Consider the following 21,159-nt stretch of genomic DNA (forward strand, 5'->3'; position numbering starts at 1 on the left):
CTTTTCAGGGCTTGGTGGCTTCTATGCAGTCTTCCAATTAGAAAGCAAAGCTCTGAGTCTTTTATTTCAGTTGTGGGGTAAGAGGAGGCTTACTGACATCTGTGTGGAAGTGCCTTAAATGACTTCAAATTAGTTTTCTGAAAACTTAGAGTATGAATGAGTGATTAGTGACTGAGCTTCTGTAGCTTAACAAATTTCTTCTAGTCAGGTGAGCCATAGTAGCTGGCAATGTGTAAGCACTTAGCTTGTGACAGATGGCTTTTATGGTGATTTAAGCTAACGTGCTTTCCTTTGCATTTGCAATGGGTCGGTTACTGTGGTTCCAGTGTGAGCACTGTAAGGTCAGTAATTCATTAGGTGTTCTGCTTCGTGTGACCTGTTTCAAATTGCCCTCTGCTAATTTGAGCAAGATCTTTTTTGATTTTTCTATGGTTGTCTTTCTGTCAAGACCAAAGTTGGAGCTTTGGGTAAAGTTTCATGTAATCATTGAAATTATTTTTTTTTTGTTCTATAGTGGTCTGCTAAACACTCTAGAACAAGGCTGCATAACTTGGCAGTTGCTGTTCAGGGAAGACCCTGGTGTGAGATGAGTAAACATGCAAGGCAGAATTAAAGGAGTTGCCTGAGCAGCTCCCAGCGCTCAGCTCAACGTAACACTGAAACAGTATACCCTGCAGACTTCTGAGAGACAGTGTGTTAGAGGTAGCTGCAAGTGTTGTACCCCTTATAGAAACCTTTTGTTTTCATAAACTACAAATTGAGTGATTAAACACTTTAAAATCTGTACAGCAAGAGATAAATAAAGGACCATCTCTTGTTTTCCAGTTTATAGAGCTGCTGGCAAGTGAGATGATTCTGTGTCCAAAAGATTTCAGAAGCACTTCATAGTGGGTTTTGGTTTTGTTTTGTTTTTTTTTATGAGCACTTGGAGAGGATTAGAAGGGTAAAATGTATGCTACTGTAGTATAATATTAACAGGATCTGGAGGATGGGAAGCTTGTTCTGTTACAACCGTATGACACACATTTTCATGCTCTGTCTGATCAGCTATTCTGCTTTGAAGAAGGATGGAGAAAGGCTATCAACTCTGATGAAGAGAGGAGAAGCAGTTGAGGCAAAGCCTGCTCGGCCAGTAAGAGTGTACAGCCTCTCTCTCCAACAGTTCCAGCCACCACTGTTCACACTGGGTAAAGGCCACAGATTATTACATAGAGTGATGCTCCCAGCTTGTTAGCGCTTATTTATACTCAGAATGGGAATAAGATAGTGAAGTGGGTTTCATTTCCCTCAGCTACTTATTTTGGTGTGAGCCCATGTGCAGAGACTTTCTCTTTGCAGTAAAAGCACCGTATTTTGGTTTTAAGTTAAGCTGATTATATGTAATCTTGCTGTGAGGGAAAATTCTGAGAGGCTGGTCAGGGGATTATTTGCATCTGTCCATGATTTTGCAACCTCCAAGTCACTCCTCCTTTCTCAGGTCTGCTTGGTTCACTTTGCCCATTCTTTTGTCCAGATGCCCAGGCCTGCTGGCATCTCTCCCAGGGTGCAGCAAGGAGCAGTATCAGTTACTGTCAGGCCTCTTTCTTGGTTGAGGAGGCAGGATCTTATCCTTCCTTCTGTCATACATGAAGAAACTTGGGTACTACATTAAGAAGCACGTTAATAAATAAACCAGAAAGACTGTTCTAAATGTTTGGTGCTACTGTGAGGTCAAGATAATGTCTTGCATTGATCCGCTACCTAGTTGACCCATAGTCCTGTTATGGACCAGATGTTATATGATGAGCAGGTATGAGTGACAGAACTCAATGGTGTGTTACTTCAGTCCTTACTTTATGGTTGGGTGACTAGCAGCTCATTACTGGCAGAGGGGGAAGGGAAAGGCTGAGAGAACAGGGAAAATGAAAGGTGAATTTTAAAATTTTATTGGAGCTGCCTGTGTGCAGTATCTTAAAAGCATTGATAGTTTAGTCTATACTTGAAATAACTTGTTATCATCATTAGAAATATGAAACAACCTTCTGAAACCTTTAAAATGAATAGGACTGAAGCATTTGTTAACATACCACAGCAAGTATTTAATTTCTAGTGAGTTAGTTCAGTTGCCATTGTATTTGCTTTCCCTCCTGTCTAGCTTAGCAATCTCATCCGCACATATGTTACAGGATGAATAATTGATGTTGCATCCTATAAATATTTTATCACTGGGTTGTTTGCTTAGTGCATTTTTACATTTATGTGGGGGCATGGTTTCTACGTAAAGTAGATTTCACATTGCACTGGCAATTTACCATGTCACTATTAACATTCCAGATGTTGAATGTGGTGGTGGCTTTTATGTCAGGAGCCTGGTCAGTGACATTGGCAAAGGTAGGCATGAAAAAACTCATGACAGTTTAAGGGACAAATGTGTCTGTTTATGGAAGAATTTTGTCACTTTCTGTATCTCCAGTGACCAGACTTATGTGCTATTTTGCAGAATTGTAGTGCTATCACTTGTTTTTATATACTAAGGTATTTTCCTTGGGAGCATGAGGGAATGAAGGTTGAATAATTGTCAGAGGACCTTGGGGTCTGGGGGATAAAAATGGAGCAAGTAATAGCACTGAGCAAGATAATACAAGGCGAAGTGGGGATTCCCCCCCCCCCCCCCCCCCCCGTATGTTAAAACTAACTCAGATTAAGGGTGAGAAGAAGAAGAAAGATACTGTCTTTTTAAACGTTACTCATCACATTTTGAAAACAGATTGCACAGAACATTACCATGCACATAATAAACCTGCTGGAAAGACTTCTACATTTGTGATAGTTTTTCTGGTGTTTTCTTTCTCCTTTACCTGAACTGTGAATGGTTTTGCTTTCCCACAGGTTTATTTGTGTTGTGCTGTGTATCTATCAAACCACATGATGGAGAACAGATAATCCATTTCAAATTTTTTTTAAATGATACGTTTGCAGATCAAGAAAGCAAGTGATGTGGGATAACCGTATGAATTTCAATGTTGTTATTTGTGCTTAGGCAAGTCAAAGATTCTGTTACTGCATTCTGAGCATACTGGCTTATGTTTAGTCCTTTAATGACAAACCAAGATAAAGTCTATCCTGAGCTGGTTTCCAAAATTTAAAATGCAATAAAACTCTTCCTGCATCAGAAAGGATGGGACAGAATATTTTAGTATACCTGTGCACATACAAGTCAGCTCTGGTTGCTGTTATGTTTTGTAGTCCATCATTATGTAATGCTGTCCTACTGGTGTTTGTTTATCATATCAGAGCCTTTGTTTATTTTTTTTATTTTTCCTTATCTTAGTTTATATTGTCCTGATAGGCAGCACAGGATAAAAATGTTAAAAATCCTTCTTGAAAGCAAGAAGTGCTAAGGCCTCAAAGTCTGTGGAAAAATAGTACATGGTCTTCTATGTCGCTTGTGAATACAGAATGTTCTGCTTATGTCTTATGTCATTATTTCCTCTCTTTTCATTCTGATTTAAGTCTGGAAAACCTTTTGACAACTTCCTGTCAGATTTTGAACTCTTTACTACACTGGAGATTTACTGAAATCAAAGGACTTCCTTGGCTCAAATATAAGAAGATATAAATGAGTGATAAATCTTCATGAGCTTCTTTCTCAAACAAAGCAGAATAATGTAGAAGGCTACATGTAAAAATACATTTTGAGTTGCAAATAGGTAAACTTGACCATGCACTGTTTCTAAATCCTCTTTTCTCCTTTACTGTAGAACTCTCTACCTGTGCCACTATGCAAGAGCTGACCCGAACCAAACATGGGCCATTTACGCTAGAGGAGCATGCCCTTTATGAAGACAAATGGACAATTGATGAAATTGCACGATCCTTAGAGCATTGCACGTCTCTTCTCCCGGGAGAGCCATCTCATAAAAAATTGAAGACAGACCATCCTGGTGAAACTGCTGTGAGCTGTGAAGATAAGTGATAAGTGGGGTCAAGGAAAAAGACTGAATGATTGAGACATTTTAAGATTGGATTGGGATTGTGTTGCCTCCTGTGTAAATTTAAAAGTCTGTACCGGGAGGGTGACAAACTGCAGTGCAAGAAAAATGGTTCTTTTGTTTCTGGGTTTAGAACATGTACTGAAAATGTCCAGCGCTTGCTGTTTCCTGATCTGTTTATTTCCCTTGTTGCACACTGTAAATGGGTCTGCTACTGATTTCAAATCTTCATAAACTTTTAAAGAACTTGCAGGGTGCAATATAGCTTTTGTTACTAATTCCTCAATAAAAAAAAAATATAAACCCTAAGGTTTGCTAAATGTGCTCCAAAAAAATTCTTTCTTTTATTTATAGCTGCTACTCGAACTCTGAAATACCACGGTGACAAGACTGTCAGAGCTTGAAGGCTTTCTTAAAATCCATTCCAGGAATCACAGAATGGTTTGGGTTGGAAGGGACCTTAAAGATCATCTAGTTTGAATGCCCCTGCCATGGGCAGGGACACCTTCCACTAGACCAGGTTGCTCAAAGCCCCATCCAGCCTGGCTTTGAACACTTCCAGGGCTGGGGCATCCACAACTTCTCTGGCCAACCTGTTCCAGTGCCTCACCACCCTCACAGTAAAGAATTTCTTCCTTACCTGTAATCTAAATCTGCCCTCTTTCAGTTTAAAGCCATTACCCCTTGTCCTGTCACTACCTGCCCTTGTAAAAAGTTCCTCCCCATCTTTCCTGTAGCCCCCCTTTAGGCACTGGAAGGCTGCTATAAGGTCTCCCCAGAGCCTTCTCTTCTCCAGGCTGAATAACCTCAACTCTCTCAGCCTGTCTTCATAGGAGAGGTGCTCCAGCCCTCTGATCATCTTCGGGGCCTTCCTCTGGACTCACTCCAACAGGTCCATGTCCTTCTTATGTTGGGGGCCCCAGAGCTGGATGCAGTACTCTAGTTGAGGTCTCACGAAGGTGGAGTAGAGGGGGAGAATCACCTCCTTCGACCTGCTGGTCACGCTTCTCTTGATGCAGCCCGGGATATGGTTGGCTTTCTGGACTGCACGCGCACACTGTTAGGTCATGTTGAGCTGCCTGTCAACCAACACCCCCAAATCCTTCTCCTCAGGGTTGCTTTCAATCCACTCATTGCCCAGCCTGTATTTGTGCTTGGGATTGCCCCAACACATGTGCAGGACCTTGCACTTGGCCTTGTTGAACTTCATGAGGTTTCTCATGGGCCCACTCTCAAGGCTGTCAAGGTCCCTCTGGATGGCATCCCTTCCCTCCAGTGTGTGGACCACACTACACAGTTTGGTATTGTTGGCAAACTTGCTGAGGGTGCACTCAATCCCACTGTCCATGTCACCGGCAAAGATGTTAAACGGTGCCGGTCCCAATACCGACCCCTGAGGAACACCACTTGTCACTGGTCTCCACTTGGACATCGAGCTGTTGACCATAACTCTGAGTGCGACTGTCCAGCCAATTCCTTATCCACCAAGTGGTCCTTCTGTCAAATCCATGTCTCTCCCATTTAGAGACAAGGATGTCATGCGGGACAGTGTCAAATGCTTTGCACAAGTCCAGGTAGATCTTCCCTTATCCACCAATGCTGTAACCCCGTCATAGAAGGTCACCAAATTTGTCAGGCACGATTTGCCCTCAGTGAAGCCATGCTGGCCGTTACCAATCACCTCCTTATTTTCCATGTGCCTTAGCATAGTTTCCAGGAGGATCTGCTCCATGATCTTGCTGGGCACAGAGGTGAGACTGACTGGCCTGTAGTTCCCTGGGTGTTCCTTTTTTCCCTTTTTAAAAATGGGGTGATGTTTTCCCTTTTCCAGTCAGTGGGAACTTCTCTGGACTGCCATGACTTCTCAAATATGATGGATAGTGGCTTGGACACTTCATCCGCCAGTTCCCTCAGGACCTGTGGATATACCTCGTCAGGTCCCATGGACTTGTGCACCTTCAGGTTCCTTAGATAGTTTTGAACCTGATCTTCTCCTATGGTGGGTGGTTCTTCATTCTCCCAGTCCCTGCCTTTGCCTTCTGTGACTTGGGTGGTGTGGCTGGAGCACTTGCCAGTTAAGACTGAGGCAAAAAAGTCCATTTTACTGTACTTTTTCCTGTGCAGATTGTTCTTTCAGTCAAATGTTACTCAAAATGCATTAAATCTAGATCTAGTCTGAAATACCAGTGTAAGTGAATAGTTTCAAGTATAAACAATTCCTGAAGGTAACTGATAAAAAGTGTTCTGAAGAGTGCAGGTGTACATATCTTTCCTGGTACAATGTCCCAATTGGTGACCATCCATAATTTAAAGTATAGTTAACTGTTATGCCCTTCATAGGGCTTATGGAATTTACTTTTGCCATCTGTGTGTATTGCTTGAGCTGTGTCCCATATGTTGCATTTTATGTCTTTGTCTGCACCTTACAAAAAGCAATTTCTCTGTGTGCTGATATTATGTGAAATGATCAAGTTCCAACCTTACTTTCAATCTAAGAAATGAAATAAATATCCTGAAGTTTCTCATTGCAGGATACCTTTTCAGATATCTATAGGGTTTTTTTGTTTTCTGTACAATAAGAAACTGAAGTCTATGCAAGATTAATGAAGCTTTTGTTTAGAGGGAGGATAGAGTTTATGTTTTATTGTTCAGTAAACAGTTTTCTTCTTTGTATATTCTTAGAAAGAACTTAAGGAAGTGTCGAAAATGTCACAAGGAAATTGAAATGTTAGAGCACTGTAGCAGCAGCATATTTAATGTACAATATGGATGAAGTAACCATTGTAAGAAATTTTAATTTCAGAGACGGGAGAAGAGAGTTGTGTTCAGTAAGAGAACAGTGGGAGATTTTAGTTGTTTCTTTTCAGGGTAGGTTTTTTGGTACTTCAGATAGAAACAGAGAAGAAAGAGATTATTTCCTAAAGAAATCAAATACAGCAGAAAATTTCATTTTTCCAGTATACTTATCTTGAATGATCAAAGGCTTCGATTGAAACACAGCTTCTCTTATTGTCTAAATCTGTATTTTTCCAAGAACCTAATTTATGTTATCCCAGTGGTCTCCTAGATTAAGTTCTTATTTTATTTATCTTTCTGCTTTTTTAAAAATAGACTAGTAGATATAATTCTATTAGTCTACTTGTTTCATCTACAGGGATTTGTTTCTTTAAAAATTAGTGCAATTGAGAAATATTTCTATTAATAGGGTACATTTGTATACAGTGTTATAAGTGTCTAGCACATTTTTTATCTCATCTGTTTGTTTAATGCTCACTGTGGCTTTCTTGCTATTCCATGTAAGACCCCCTGATATTTTTAATTTAAAAAGGAGAATTATATTTTCATCAGCTTTTAGGTTAGCTTGCAACTGGTCTGTTGTAATTATTGCTAACAGATCTGTGATCCTGAGAAGACAGTATCTGTTCTATAGTCTGGTCACTCGAGAGAAATGAAATGGCAATCCAAAGAAAGCATCCTGTTGACATCAGCAAATTTTGGTTCAGGCTGCAAGCCCTAATGCATATGGAAAGCATAGGGAAAGAAGGAATGCAGTTGTACGCATTCAGGAATCTGCATAAGGTGGGTAGATAGTGTTTCTAAAGACTTGAGGTATCTTTCAATTTACGAATGCAACTTCCTGCAATGCCTTTATTCCTCTGTAGCAAGTAGAGCAACTTTCACCAGCTCTAGCTGAACTTTTTTTCCTGGGATTCCTCTCATCTTCGCCAACGCTAGGTTCTGTTATCTTCAGAAATAAAGGCAGAACTTCTTTATCTCAAATTAGTGTCAAGCATCTCCCCACATAACTTGTATTGAACAGAAGCTATTTCACTTACAAGTTGGTAGCGAGTATGTTTGGTTGTAGTTGTAAATGGCTGGATCATGCAAAACTATGGCAGACAGCAGGTAGGTGTTCTTAGAAGACACAGTGTAAAGAGTGCATAAAGTCATGAACAAATTATGCAATAACAGCTTGGTTTATGACCACTGATGATTGTCAGCCTCATTCCAGCCTGAAACAGTTGAGCTATCTTTTCAGACATTCAGACTCCTCTGGCTACTAACCAGCATCTTTCCTAGGTGCTTGGCCTCACTTGCATGCTCTTTCCTTGGTACCCCTGTCCTTTAATGGGTCTCTGCCACTTGAGCCATTAGTCCCCATGAATAGTAACTGGGAAGCAACTGAAAAATCTAGGAATAGCTTTTTTAGATATGTTTTAGTAAGTGTTTAACTCAGTATCTTGAAACTATCCAGATCTGCAAGTAAGTATTGTGTTCCCATGGGAACCTAGGGAAATAGTCATTTTAACTTCTTTGTTCTTATTAGCATGCATGTCCCTGAGATACCAGACTTCAGAATTGTGCTATATCCACAAAAAACCAGTTTTTTCCAGAACAAAATATCCCATGATCTTGAATCTTGATTACTGACAGTCATGATGTCTCAACATTAGGGGCTATTTAGAATGAGAGGAAAAGTGTGTACACAATATTCCTGAGACTAGTAGAAGAGTTAGTACTGAGTGCCCAGCTGAGACAAATGGTAGTTAATAGGAATTTTGTGCTACTCTGCCTGGAAAATATGCATATGTCTGTGATTTACCGTTTAAAATATATCCGTGACACAGACTGAAATATTTGTCTCATTTTAATGAGTGTTGTTCACAGAATTCCTGATAGAAAAGCGTGTCCTGCTTTTTGAGCTGAATATTGTCTGTCTTGAATTTGGACTTGTGATCTTTAGTCCATAGTAGTATGCTACCATAGTCTGGCCCTGACTCTGCCCCTAGTGTTAGTGCTGCTTCAACGAGATGACAAGGGCTTCATAATTTATCTCCTTCTAATGTCTCTGCCTGGCTGGCTCTCTTTCTTCCTTATTTAAATGGTAGTTTTTCTATGCACATCATAATATATTTCTGCTGCCAGCGTGTTGAGCACTTTTTAATGTTTTGTAAGCAAAATCAATAGGATCCTTTTTTTTATATTAATCAAGTCTGAGCCATTAGCAAAATATTCTAGGAGCGCCTTCATCAATAACTAAGCATTTAGCATCTTACCCTGCAGTTCTGTTTTTGATTTATATGTTTATTAGAAGAAAAAGAAGTCAAACTTTGAATAACTCCCCAAATTTTGGGATACCTTAGGATTTTATTTTTTGGTGTAATAGATGGTGAGGTTGCTATTCTGAGCATGAATGGCTCTGAGACTTTAACGGCTAGGGTCATTCTGTTTGCTTGGCAGAGTCAAGGAATCAGTTGGCAACAGTATTAATTTCATTAAAAAGACCTGAGAGAGACAAAGCGAGAGTCCATGTGTGTGTACATGAGAGTGTGACTACAATATACAACCAGAGGAAAGTCACAGAGACAGTGAATGGATTCAGCCAGCCTGGGCAAAATTACTGTCCCTATTAAAAAGCAGTCATTGTTTCTAATAGCCATGGGTTTATTTTGCTTCTTCATGAGACCTGATTAAGTAAGGATTAAGTAAATCACCAATACTTAAGAGCATGTCAAACAAGCAGTTTTGTCATCTGGATGCTTATGTCTCCACCCTGGCTGATGAGATGGCAGATCTTTTCTTACTGACTCTGAGATCAGCTGCTAAGATCATATAGGTGTTGAACAGGCAAAGCAAGAAGCTGGTAACTGGGAGCAGATGGTGTCATTGCTCGGGACAAAAAATGGACTATATTGCAAGAAGAAAACCATATTTTTTTCCAGTTCTGTTTTTGGGGAAGTGTTGGAGACACTACCATGGCTCAGAGAAAGCATTAGCATGGCCGCCCAAGACAAGCCTAACGTTTTTGTTATGGATGTGAATGTCTCGGACTTTAATCCTCTTCCCTCCTCACCTCTAGCTCAAAGAGGTGGCGTTAAATCAAAGCAGCAGCCTCTCCCCAACTTTCCCATGTCACATTGCTGTGTGTGTTGTGGATGCTGAAACAATCCGATACTCAAACTCTGGGCTGTAGAAGGGCTTATGTAGCTTGTCCCAGAAGTTAACAATAACTGGGAATGAGTAGGATGAGAAATGAGCGTATTCATCTTATGTTACAGCTCTGTGCCTGGCCTTTCTACTTTGCATCCCATTAACTTACCTAATGTTTGAGGCAGTTCATCCTAAAACTCTTATCCTCGCTTTTGAATTCCTTTCCAGGTACATGTAGGCCTTGGGAAAGTGTGGAGCTAAAATGCTGTTTAGTTTCTGGGGGGACAGGAAAGCTGGTAACAAAGTAGAACTGGAGAGGATGAGGTGTGTCTGGTCCGTTTCTTACTTTTTCATAAAAAAGACATAGTCCTGAATGCTTTAGTGCCATTTCTATGGGACGTAGGATTATTTTAGATATTTTGGAATTAAGTACTTCAAAGACAGATCTGCAGCTGAGTGCATGCATTAAAAACAAAATGCATCATTTCACAGATGTCAGACTACTTTTAGTGGCCTCAGAACATGATTTTACAGCTTAAAAGGAGGGGCGTAGAAAAGGAATGGCAAGAGGTAAATGCATAATTCAGTTGTTAAATTTTTGAAATAGGTGAACTCATTTTAGGTAATCATGTAAGAAAATACATTAAGTATCCTAATGGACAAAAGGTAAAGAGAAAGGACACAATTTTTATTACCTTTTCTGTTTCTTTCAGCACATGAGACAATTAGCTTAAATACACCATTTCAAAGCTTAAGAAGCTTTTATCTGGAAATGCATGAGAGGTTGTTACTGGATGCTGATGTGAAAAAAGGCATTTATTTTCATTTCAGCAGTTGAAAAGATAGTCTCCTATGATGCCCTTCAAAAGGCAGTGTTTTGTTTTGCTTATATTGAATTGCCATAAATCCTTAGCATAACTTATTCTTTTGTGAGTGGTATGTTCATATTAAATAATTTCCTGCAGCTGGCTTTCCTAGGGGTCAACAATACTGTTTCAAGTTCTGCAGGTACATAGTATGCATTCCCAGTGCAAATGGAACATTGTGTACAAACACTAAATATATTTAGAAAACAAGTTTAATTCTCTGTAATCTTTGCTATGCCGATTGCTCTTTCAGTAAAATGTTATCCAGGCTGCATTAAACCTAACTGCTGCTTTGCTGCATCGCTTTGTATACAGTTTCTTCTTACTTTTATGCTCTAATTTGACAAAGGGCACTGGCAGACTCTGTTGATTTCTTGTCCAGGTGATTAATTTCACCCAGCTGCTGCTCGTACGGAGAGATTACTGGCTTTAACTTCTGTATTTACTAGTTACCATTTCCTAGTACTGTGCTCTGCATCTCTGCTAGAGGCTACCGCCAGCAGCGCTAGCAGAAAGAAGTGTGTGTCCACCTCATCTGTCCCATTCATAGACTGGCATGTAAAGTGTCGATGGTGCAAATTTTGTGCAAATAAACTAGACTGTGTTAGGAGAAGACCATATGTCTCATTGTGTTGCTGTGTTAACCTCCAGCAAAAGATAGAGTGGGCAACAGGAGATAGTAATGTTCTAGTAATCCTCCCTCCAAGCAAGAGTCGGTCGAAAATGTCAGCGAGGTGTATGGGTACATAGCTAACTTACAGCATGATTATTTCTCTTGACTTCAGTGAGAGGAATCCTGCCCTGTTTTACTCAGTTATGTCAATTATTACTCACTGAATTAAGGCCTTATGTATTTCATTTTCACCTATCATGGTTTTTGTCCTTTTTTTTTGTTTCTTTTTATTTTAGTAATGCAAACTGATGGATTGAAAAATTGTATTTGTTTTTAGAGGAGAAAAAAAAAGACAGAGTAAAATAAATATTAATGATGTGGCACAACACTTAGAGTTGTTCCATGTCTAATGAATATGTAACAGTTCTATTTTCTACTTAAAAACAAACACACAAAAATTGTCAGTATAGAATTAGTGTTACTTTTTAAAATGTGTTTATCTAGGAAATGCATTTCTCTAGAGAGTGCCATTAAAGGCTGTGCAGAATGCATAAACCTGTTTGAGTGTGTTGATGATCTGTTTCTAGAGTTAGGAATGTGTAACTTTTATTGAATTGTATACCATTTCACTGCACAAATTTTATCGGTTCTCCTATGCTGTGTTGTAGTTGTTTATTACTGGAAAGAGCGTAGTCCTACAATCTGAGCCGCTATTCAGCCATTCTTTTCTATCAATGGAAATACGAAGTACTTATCCCCACTCTGCCCCCCTGCGTTAATGAATCCAAGCTGGTCCTTCACAATTGTATAGAAATGACCCAGAAATAAGTTATCATGCTACAGAGAAGGTAGTATATAATTAGGATTTGAGATGAATTTTATCTGGAGGCAGAACATGTTTTACGGCTGCAAAGACAGACAAGAGAAGTCCAGCAGGATAGCCTTTCCCATGCATGTGCAATCTGGTCCTGAACACACCAGACCAGACAGCTTTTCCAAGGAAGTGCATCTTTTAGAAGAGTGTGCAGCCATTAGATCACAGGAGTAAATCTCCCACTGTTTTTCTGGGTGTCAAAATAATTGAGTAAACTTTCCACCTCTCCTTTGCTAAAGGAGCTCACTGATTTTGTTTCACTCTTGCATTGCAAGGCTGTTTTTCAAGCCCTTCAGTCAGCTCTTGAAATTTCTGCAGTTTCTGGTGACTGGTATACACACCAGATGTGGTTGGGAGAGCTCCTCTGACACTCCCTTTTGATTTTCTTAGCTCGTTTAGTTTGGAAAAAAATAAGAGGGAATGCCTGGCAGCATCTCTTTTGATATAGGCACAGACTTTGTGCTTTGTGCCTGTTCTTGTGCAAGATAAACCTGGCAATGGGAGAGGGCATTCCACAGCTGAATCTCTCCTGGACTACCTTTCTAATCTCCCTGTGGAAGAAAAGCACAACCTTTCTCCCATTACTTCTGGAACATGTGCACGCTTGGTTTTTTCAGAGTTGGACAGCCTTCCCCAGGTCCTTCTGCTTCTCGGTACCCAAGAATCATTTATCTCTCACTGAAACCATCCAACGGTTTCGTAAATGGCTCAAGGCTATGAAGCAAAGTTACAGTCTTCTAGGGATGTTGCTGACTGTGGTCCAGAAGAGAGAAAAAAAATTGGACAAGAGTGGCAGAAACAACTGGGAATTCTTGGTAAATCAAGAAAAATGGCTGGTGTCTTAAAACACTGGTATGGTACAAGGCTGGAAAAAAAGGGCTTCGGCTTTCTGACATGTTTTTATAGCACTTAGCTTTGTTCTTTCTTAACAATGTTACAGTGCTCTCAGAAAAGTGGTTTTATTGGTATCAAGTCAAATCCAGTCACAGGTTTTGGGAAGCTCAGGTGATAAAGCATTTGTTTATTTTCTGGCAAACTTTTATGTATTTATAAATCCCTTAAACAAAATGCAATAGGTAGTCAGCAAAGTTGAAATTCAAACTCTCATATGCACCTTTTCAGGTGCACTTTCCAAGGACCTTTGCTCCAAGAGGAGTGAGTACCCTGTGGATCCCCTGCAGCTCCTTTTTATGGGGTGCAGCGTAATTGCTCAGGATGGCATGGGCATTTTAAGGAAGGGGGTGGCTGTGAGGAAAAAGAAGTCCTCAGACTTCGTGTTAGTATGTTTAATCCTTCAGTGAGGAAAATGTTTCTCCAGTGTTCATTTTGAGGTAAGGTCAACCCAGCAACTTTTTAAATATATATAAGCCAAGCAGCATGGTTCTTTCTGGAAATTTATTTGACCCAGAGAGACCAGTGAGGAGCTGTTGTCAAGGGAAGAAAGCACTTTGTGTTCCACAAAACTGATAAAATAGCAGATGTGTGCCCATGATGAAAGAAATTTTAGGCTACATTCAAGTTCACATTTACCTGAATTCATTGACATAAAGGGATAAGAAACTTTCTGATGTGTCAGCTTATTTCCTTTCCCAGAATGTATTCTTATTGGTGGGGGTTGTTTCGCTGTAATAATTGTAATTTAACCCCATTGCTATGTGCATCACAGTGTATGACTGTAGAGAGAGACTCAGTTCTTGCCTCTAAAATGTATGATCTGTACTGACTCCAGCATAAGCATCTGGCCTGGTGAGCTGAATGGTAAGCTTCAACCAAGCACAGCTGCTTTTTTTATTTTGATAAGTTTTATTTTGATGAAAAACCTTAAAAAGTATCAAAGAATGATTTGAAAGAAGAATGATTTGTATTTTGAAACCTTTGCTTTGGGAAATAATTCTGTCAGTAGTCTCCTAGGGTTAGCAGGGAACTTTTCCAAAGCATGGGTTGATGTCTATTTAGAGAGGAGGATTATTAGACATGCCATTGAATATTCTGGTCATTTGGTTCAATGAACTACTGCTCTGTGGGCCTGACTGCCAGCTAAGGGGTTGTTCCTAACTGGGGTCCTGTTAAGTCACTAATACTTAATTTGAGTTTCGTGTTTCTGTCGTGCTGAGTTGGTCAGTACGTTGGCCAGTCTGTCAGGGTTACAGCCTGGTGTATGAAAGCTTGGAAGCTGCTACACAGCTGGAGGGATGTAGCTGATCAGAATTAACTCTGTGGGAAACATGCATCTTATCAAAGAGCACAACATGTACTAAGCATAAGGGTACTCAGAAAAAAGAAAATGTGTGAGGAGAAGGAAATTTTTTTTGCTTTACAAATCGATTTTATTATATCTTATCTGGCTTTGGTGGATCAAACTTGCACTAGTCTGTGCAGGCTGAAGGTAGAATGAAAAGAAACTGCAAATCCACAGAAGTTCTCCAGGTCAAAACTATGATGGTTAATTGAAGAACTGTCACTGTTGTAAGTGTGCATCATGTAGAGGCACTTCTGAGTATTATTCAATACTTATCATCTTCTTTCATATCTGAAAGTTCTTCATCTGCCCAGGTACTTATCACAAAGGACAAGCCATGGGAATTAAGATATTATTATTATGCTTTAATTTTAGAAGCAAACGGTAGAGTTAGGACTGTTGACTCATGGTCACAAGACTGTCAAGCAGGGCTTTAAAGCTATTATTGAGGCATTAAGTTCACTTACAATAGGATCTGGCATGTGAATGTGAGACAGCATTAATGTGAAACATTAGCGTTCCTTCCCAGATAATGTGCGTGTCACAGCAAAAGGTAAGTTTTACCTCTCCATAAGTTTCCCAGTTTATGAAAAAAGCCAGGCGTATCACGAGGAGAGGAAATAAACATCCACGTTTATGGATGTGAACTGTTAACAGCAACTAAGATCAACAGATTGCTTAGTTGAGCTGAGATTAGCAGCAAGTTACCTGGATCCTGGCTCTTGTCACCAAACTGAAATGCTACTTGCAGTGTAATTTAGGATTCATACACACATGATTATTGCAAATATAAGCTGGTATGTTAGGGCAGGAAATGCACTTTTTTGTATAAAACCAGTTTTAAAATATTTTGGGGAGTAGTTTATAGTTCAATGTTATGTGCCTTAAAAAGAAAGCCTCCAGCTTGCAGGTGATAAAGTCAAACTTGATCAGAACACCACCCTTTTCAGAGCATGCATACTGCTGTGCTTCCCTTGCCCGTTAACTAATTGTAAAATATCCATTTGTCTCTTCTTGTTAGATCAGTTTCAACTAGTTCTGCTCAAAATTATCTCTGTAATGCCCAAATATTTCCATTGACTTCACTGACATTATTCTAGATTTATATTGGTGTGATGTAGAGCAGAAATCTGCCCTGTAGAATGTGAAAGCCCAAAGGCATTCACTAAACCCCTTTTTTTAATAATAAAAAAAAAGATGTTGAAGTTGAATGTCATTTGTCATTGTCTCCCATTTGCTTGTATCTAGTTATAAAGGAGGAATGCAAGAAAGCTATCCCATTAGTTGTTAGTTCAAAAGTAGTTCAAAAAGAAAGCCCAGTGCCTCCAGGAATATCTTTGCTAGCAGTAGTCTAATCTCTGCAGGCTACTGTTCGGAGTTATTTAAAATCAGCCTATCCTTAGGCTTTGCTGACTGGAAGTACCTGTTATCTGCAATCCTGTTTAACTTGCAACTTTAAAATGTAATTGAGGATATTATTTCAAAGCACAGTGCTTTCTGAAGCTCCATTTCTGAGAAGGATTTTGCACTTTAAGAAGCCGTCTTCTGATGCAGTGAACACTGACCTCTGTCCTGTTCTCAGTAAAGGTAAAGCTAAAATGGAAAGGCTCTGTCATTCTTTAAAGTGTTCCAGCTAAATATCCTTTTATGTTTCTGTGGTCAAAAATGCAGATGGAATTTAAAAGTCTGTCTTTTATTATTTTCTGTAAAGAAGGGACTTGCTAAGGAGCAAATTATTCCTTAAGCAGTTCCTTTTTCTCTGCACTAGTAAAGGAGTTCAGACATAAGGGCTATTTTTTTATAATGTCACATGTTAGTATTGCACTCCTTACTTGGGGACAGAAAAATAATTTGCAAATGTTAATTAAGTATTCCACCCCAGTCAAGTGGTAAGACATTGACAGATTTTCCCTTGGAAAAAAATGAGTTAGGAGGTGGCTGGCAGATGAGCAGTACAGGGTCCTAGTGATAAGGCTGGGTACTGTCTTACTGACCTACTTAACCTCATCTTACCATTCTGGGTCTTTGCCCTCCCTTTACCTGCCTCTTTAGTCTGAAGTGATTTATGGCAAAAACAGCTCCCCAATGTGGACAATAAAGCCGCCGTTTCATTTTGCGTTTTAGGTACACCATAACATAAATGGATTTTTTTACTTGTGGATTTGCCATGGCATAGCTGCTGGTGGATCTTTGCGAAGGAGCAACGCTTGGGCCAGCAAAGCTTAGGCTGAGCTTTATCTCACGTTTACTGTGCAAACTGGAAGGCAGGCCAGACTGCAGGGCATGATGGTGCTGAGCCTTTACTCCCTCTCTGCGGCGGTGAGATTTGCCGTGCTCTGTTCTTAGGTGCCTACAGAGCCTGCTTCTCTACTTTTGAAGGTGAGCTGTGTGTCAGGCAGGGGTGAGAATACCTTTACATCACACGCGTGCTGCTGTGAGCAGCTGGGGTGAGCTGCCTTCAACTCTGGAGCTGCAGAAACCGGGGAAGAGTCTTCAGCTGGCTGCAAACTGAGCGCCTGCAGTCCTGACTCCGGTTTGTGTTCTGGTGCAGTGCTCAGTTGTTATCGTGCCTAATAAGCACTGAGAAATGGCCCATTTATGCTGCTGTGTTTATCAGTAGTCTAAGGAAAAGCTTATAATTAGCTTGTGATTAGCAGGTAGTGATTTTTGCTGAGCAGCGAGGAAGAATAGTGAGGGACTGTGTTATTTAAAAGAAAGGTCTCTTGTACCTGCACATAACAGCTCTGCAGCATGGCTACGTGAGCAGAGGCCAGAGGCAGGAGAAACTCAAAGCTGCAGGTTCCTGGGGTGTCGGGCTCCTAGGTTGGGAAGACACCGAGCAGTGCCCGGCTCTGAAGAGGCAAGAGGGAAGAGCTCTGTGAGCCAGCCCTCACTTGCGCAGCCCTCGCTACCCTGTCAGGCTGGCTGCTTGCCCACATCCCTGCGGTCACCTGCATTGTACAAAATGTGGAAGAAGCCACTGAAGACCCATAGGAGCTGTGATGCCCTGGACCATCAGGCTCGGTAAGAAAAGGTTGAAGAACTCTGGAAACATGCAGGTGATGAAGGGTACACTTCGGAGCTGTTCCATCAGCAGCTACAGCTTTCACCCAGCATACTATGGAGCAGAAACTTCATGCCTGGAAACTTGTTCTTTGGTCCTTAACATCCTCATGGATGGTTTCTCATGGGGTATGATCTGGACGTCCTTCTCCTGTCTTCTCCCTACCACAGACAGAGATTTACGACCTGTAACAAGTTGATGTGTTATCCTGGGGGAAAAGCCAAAATTCCTCCTAGGTTCACTGCCAGGTTGCAGGATTGTGTCTTCTGTTAGGAAGATTAGATTCAGACTCTATAGGTGACCTCTGCAAAGAGACTTCAAAGGTCAGTCTGGCTTAGAACTCTTTTAGTTCAGTCCTAACCTGCAGGTTCCTTAGCTTGCTCTTGGATGCCTGGGGCTGGAAGCTGTTGTGAGGTTACACTTGGGTTTAGGCCAGTGCAGGAGGAAAGAGAGGGAAGTCCAATAGCGTATGAATTGCAGAATGTAAAACTTGGATTTTTCTTATGCTCTTGAGCATGATTCTGATTTTGCAGCCATGGGAGTTATATCACATGAAGTTCAGGTGACGAGACTAGATTTTCTGAAAGAGAGAAATTGTTTGGGTTTCATTTTATGTAATATTCAAATGCAGCTAGGCTGAGGGGCTTTGTGTCTCTTCACAGATACTCAGAAAGTGGAGATGCTGACCTGTCAATTGTACCTGACAGTACCATTACAGAAAAATCTCTTCTTTTCTGTCAGTAACTACTATATACTGGCCTAGTTTCCTCCCAGCAGCTGCACAGCATGGCACCAGCAGTGTAATTCAAATCTAAATTTATGAATGTCTGTTAAAGTGCGAGTTGCACTCTTATGCACCGGTTGTTCTCAAACACGTTAAAGCAGTTAGAAAATAAAGAGGATGGAAAGAAGGCACAGTAATGTAATAATAATAGTGGAAAGCACATTTTCCCTTGTAGTTGTCTAAGAAAAAATGTGTTAAAAGATTCTGAAAGAGTGCTGAAAGCTTGCTGCTGTGGTACATGGCTTGGAAATTTTAGAGGGGGACTGTTCGTCCGTGAAGATATTGCCTGTTTCTCAGTCAGAAGAGCTGGTGAGCTCAGCTACAGCAGCAAAACATAATCAGTTCTGTGCTCCTTCTGTATTTGGAATTATAGTTGAAACCATCAATAACCTGGGATGCAAAGACAATGAACAGCTTCAAGCTGTCGAGGGCAAAAACCTTTCTGAATACTTTTGAAAATCCCAAGCATTAACCATCACAATCCTTTTACTAACTGTTCCCATGCACTAATTATAGCTAACCTTTTTTGGCAGTAACAGTCTTTGACCCAGTCTGGGGTGACTTCTGCACCAAGGTTCCCCCCGAGCACATTTCCTTGTGACCTCTGTTGTGGCAGTGTTATTTCCCTACCTCAGCACTTTCTGTTTATAATGGTTTATAGCTCTCTGGTTCTCTACTTCACCCTGCTCTACTGTTTCTATACACAGTCTTTTTTTTTTTTTTTTCTGTCTTTGCCTGGCATTATGGCTTGCCTCTGTTTTTTTGTTGTTGCTGTACTAAGAGCCCAAACAGCTGGATTTCCCCTTTCCTCTATCTTTTTGCATTGCCTATTTTTCCTTCCACCTTAATGAGCATCATACTCCATTGGTTTTCCTGTGCAATGTAGGGTAATTGACAGGGATTCTCTAGCCTTTTCTTAAATTATACTGCCCTTAGCTGTATTATTGTTATTATTTACTGCTTTTTCTTTCTCTTCATTGTTGGCTCCAAAATGAAAAACAGGGCTTCAGTTGTGATAAGAATTGCACAAATAGAGAGAGACATTCTATGTCAAAGAAGCTGGAATTTGACTGATGAGCCTGGGAGAAAAGATGGAGCCCAGAGTGGTGGGTGGTGCCTAGGAAATTTCCTGACACCTGATCTGGTGCCTTTTAACACTTCATGCTGATACATAACACTCTGGTCCCTGAGGAGTTAAAATAAAAGTAATACTGTGTGTTAAGGAAGAAAATATATTCTTAGAGGTGTCTTCTAATATGCACTTACATACCTGGGAAAATGGGAGAATGAAGACAAGGCAATATTCACTATTCAAAGTGATTTTTTTTTTTCCTGGTTCTTTATTAATGTCTCTCACTATCCACTCTTCACTTTCTCTCACCATTACCTGTGATCATATACCAGTAAGAGCCCACTGTGGACCAGGATGCCAAAGTACTAGGCGCTGGCTGACCTCGGACCAAAAATGCAGTCCCTGCCCCAGAGAGCTCCCAGGGCCATGCCACCGCTGGGCAATAGTCAGGGGCAGAAGAACAGGGTGAGCCTTTGGGGTGAACAGGAGTGGGAAAAGCTCACAGCAGTAAGATCACAGAAATGGACTGCGGGGTTTAGATGGGCATGGGAGAACTCTTTCTTAAAGGTATTACTTATGAAATAATTTGCAAGATATAGATGTCTATAAGAACAAACAAAAGGAGGGAAACCAACTCATGATCAGGAATGTCTAGCAGGAAGGCGGTGGTGGGCACTGGGAAGAGGAGAGGGACTCGTGGGAAGGGGTTGTGAGTGGGGAATGCTGAGCTCTGTTTTACTTAGAAAGGATTGCTAGATATCTGTTATGCACTGTTGGGCTGTGACTTTGCTTGAATAAGGGAGATAGATTCGCCTCTCTAGTTTAGACCTGAGTCATCAACAGAAACGGCTGAAGAATTTGTGGGGTTTGCAGACAAAAGATTGCCCAGAGATAAAGCACTGAGGGACATGGGACCAATAATACATCTCGCAGTGACCTCTCTTCACTTTACCTCCCTTCCAGACCTGGAGAGGGAGATGAGCATCCTCCAAAAAATGTACTGAAGGAGCAATTAAAGTTTAAAGGAATACTCTTTTCCCCTTTCTCCTTGTTTTCTTCATTGCTTTAAATAAATTTCTTTTTAGGTTCTTCCTTGCCAACTCACTACATCTTCCAGGTGTTCCTGTTGCCTTCTAAATGCTGTCACTTCTAGCTCTTCCCTTTCCTTGTGTCTCTTACCTGCTCTCTCTCCAGCATCTACCTCCTTCCAGTCCCACTTTTCCTTCTTTAAATCACTTTCCGAGAGTTTTATCTGTGCCTTTTCCCTACTTTCAGACTGGGGAAGGTGGGGGCAGCTTTCCTTAAGCAAAAGAAATGTCTGTGAGCATGTACCTTCAGTCTCTGAAAAGCAGCCGACGTTGATTTGTCATTTGTGAGGTTCCTTAGCTGAAATCATGCAAGGCAGTTTGCCATGTAAGGGTGTTACAGAGAGCTGTAGTCTTAAATTTTGAGTTAGAGATGTCAGTGGCAGTTACCAGGGAAACTTCTAAAATTGCACTGGCAATGTCTCTGCTCAAATACTATATCAGATCTCTGGGAAATGGCACCAAGTGAACAGGCATAGGTTGGGGAAGTTGCACTGTGTAAGACTCAGGGATGCTTTACATACAAGTAAAATAAAATTCCCTGAAGCTTCACGATGATACAGGGTCTTTAGCTCTGCAATCCTAAACCAGGAAAATAACATGAATGAGGTAAAAAGCATTGGTTCTGTTAGAATGATACAGATGATAGTTTTAACAGGA

At 40.7% G+C, this 21,159-nt stretch overlaps 1 protein-coding gene across 2 annotated transcripts in view; it reads left to right on the top strand.

Annotated features, from left to right (window-relative positions):
- Positions 1 to 11,939, top strand: part of TRUB1 (TruB pseudouridine synthase family member 1) — a 37,346-nt gene extending 25,407 nt beyond the window's left edge. The window contains exons 6-8 of one of the 2 annotated variants that reach the window (XM_069797058.1): positions 1,048 to 1,187; positions 2,314 to 2,370; positions 3,741 to 11,939. In XM_069797058.1, the coding sequence (XP_069653159.1) occupies positions 1,048 to 1,187; positions 2,314 to 2,370; positions 3,741 to 3,955 (412 nt within the window). In that variant the 3' untranslated portion in view covers positions 3,956 to 11,939. The remainder of the gene's footprint in view (positions 1 to 1,047; positions 1,188 to 2,313; positions 2,371 to 3,740) is intronic. The other variant, XM_069797059.1, reaches the window with a different exon arrangement.
- The last annotated feature ends 9,220 nt before the right edge of the window (positions 11,940 to 21,159 follow it).

Source organism: Haliaeetus albicilla, chromosome 11, assembly GCF_947461875.1.
Source record: "Haliaeetus albicilla chromosome 11, bHalAlb1.1, whole genome shotgun sequence".
NCBI lineage: Eukaryota > Metazoa > Chordata > Aves > Accipitriformes > Accipitridae > Haliaeetus > Haliaeetus albicilla.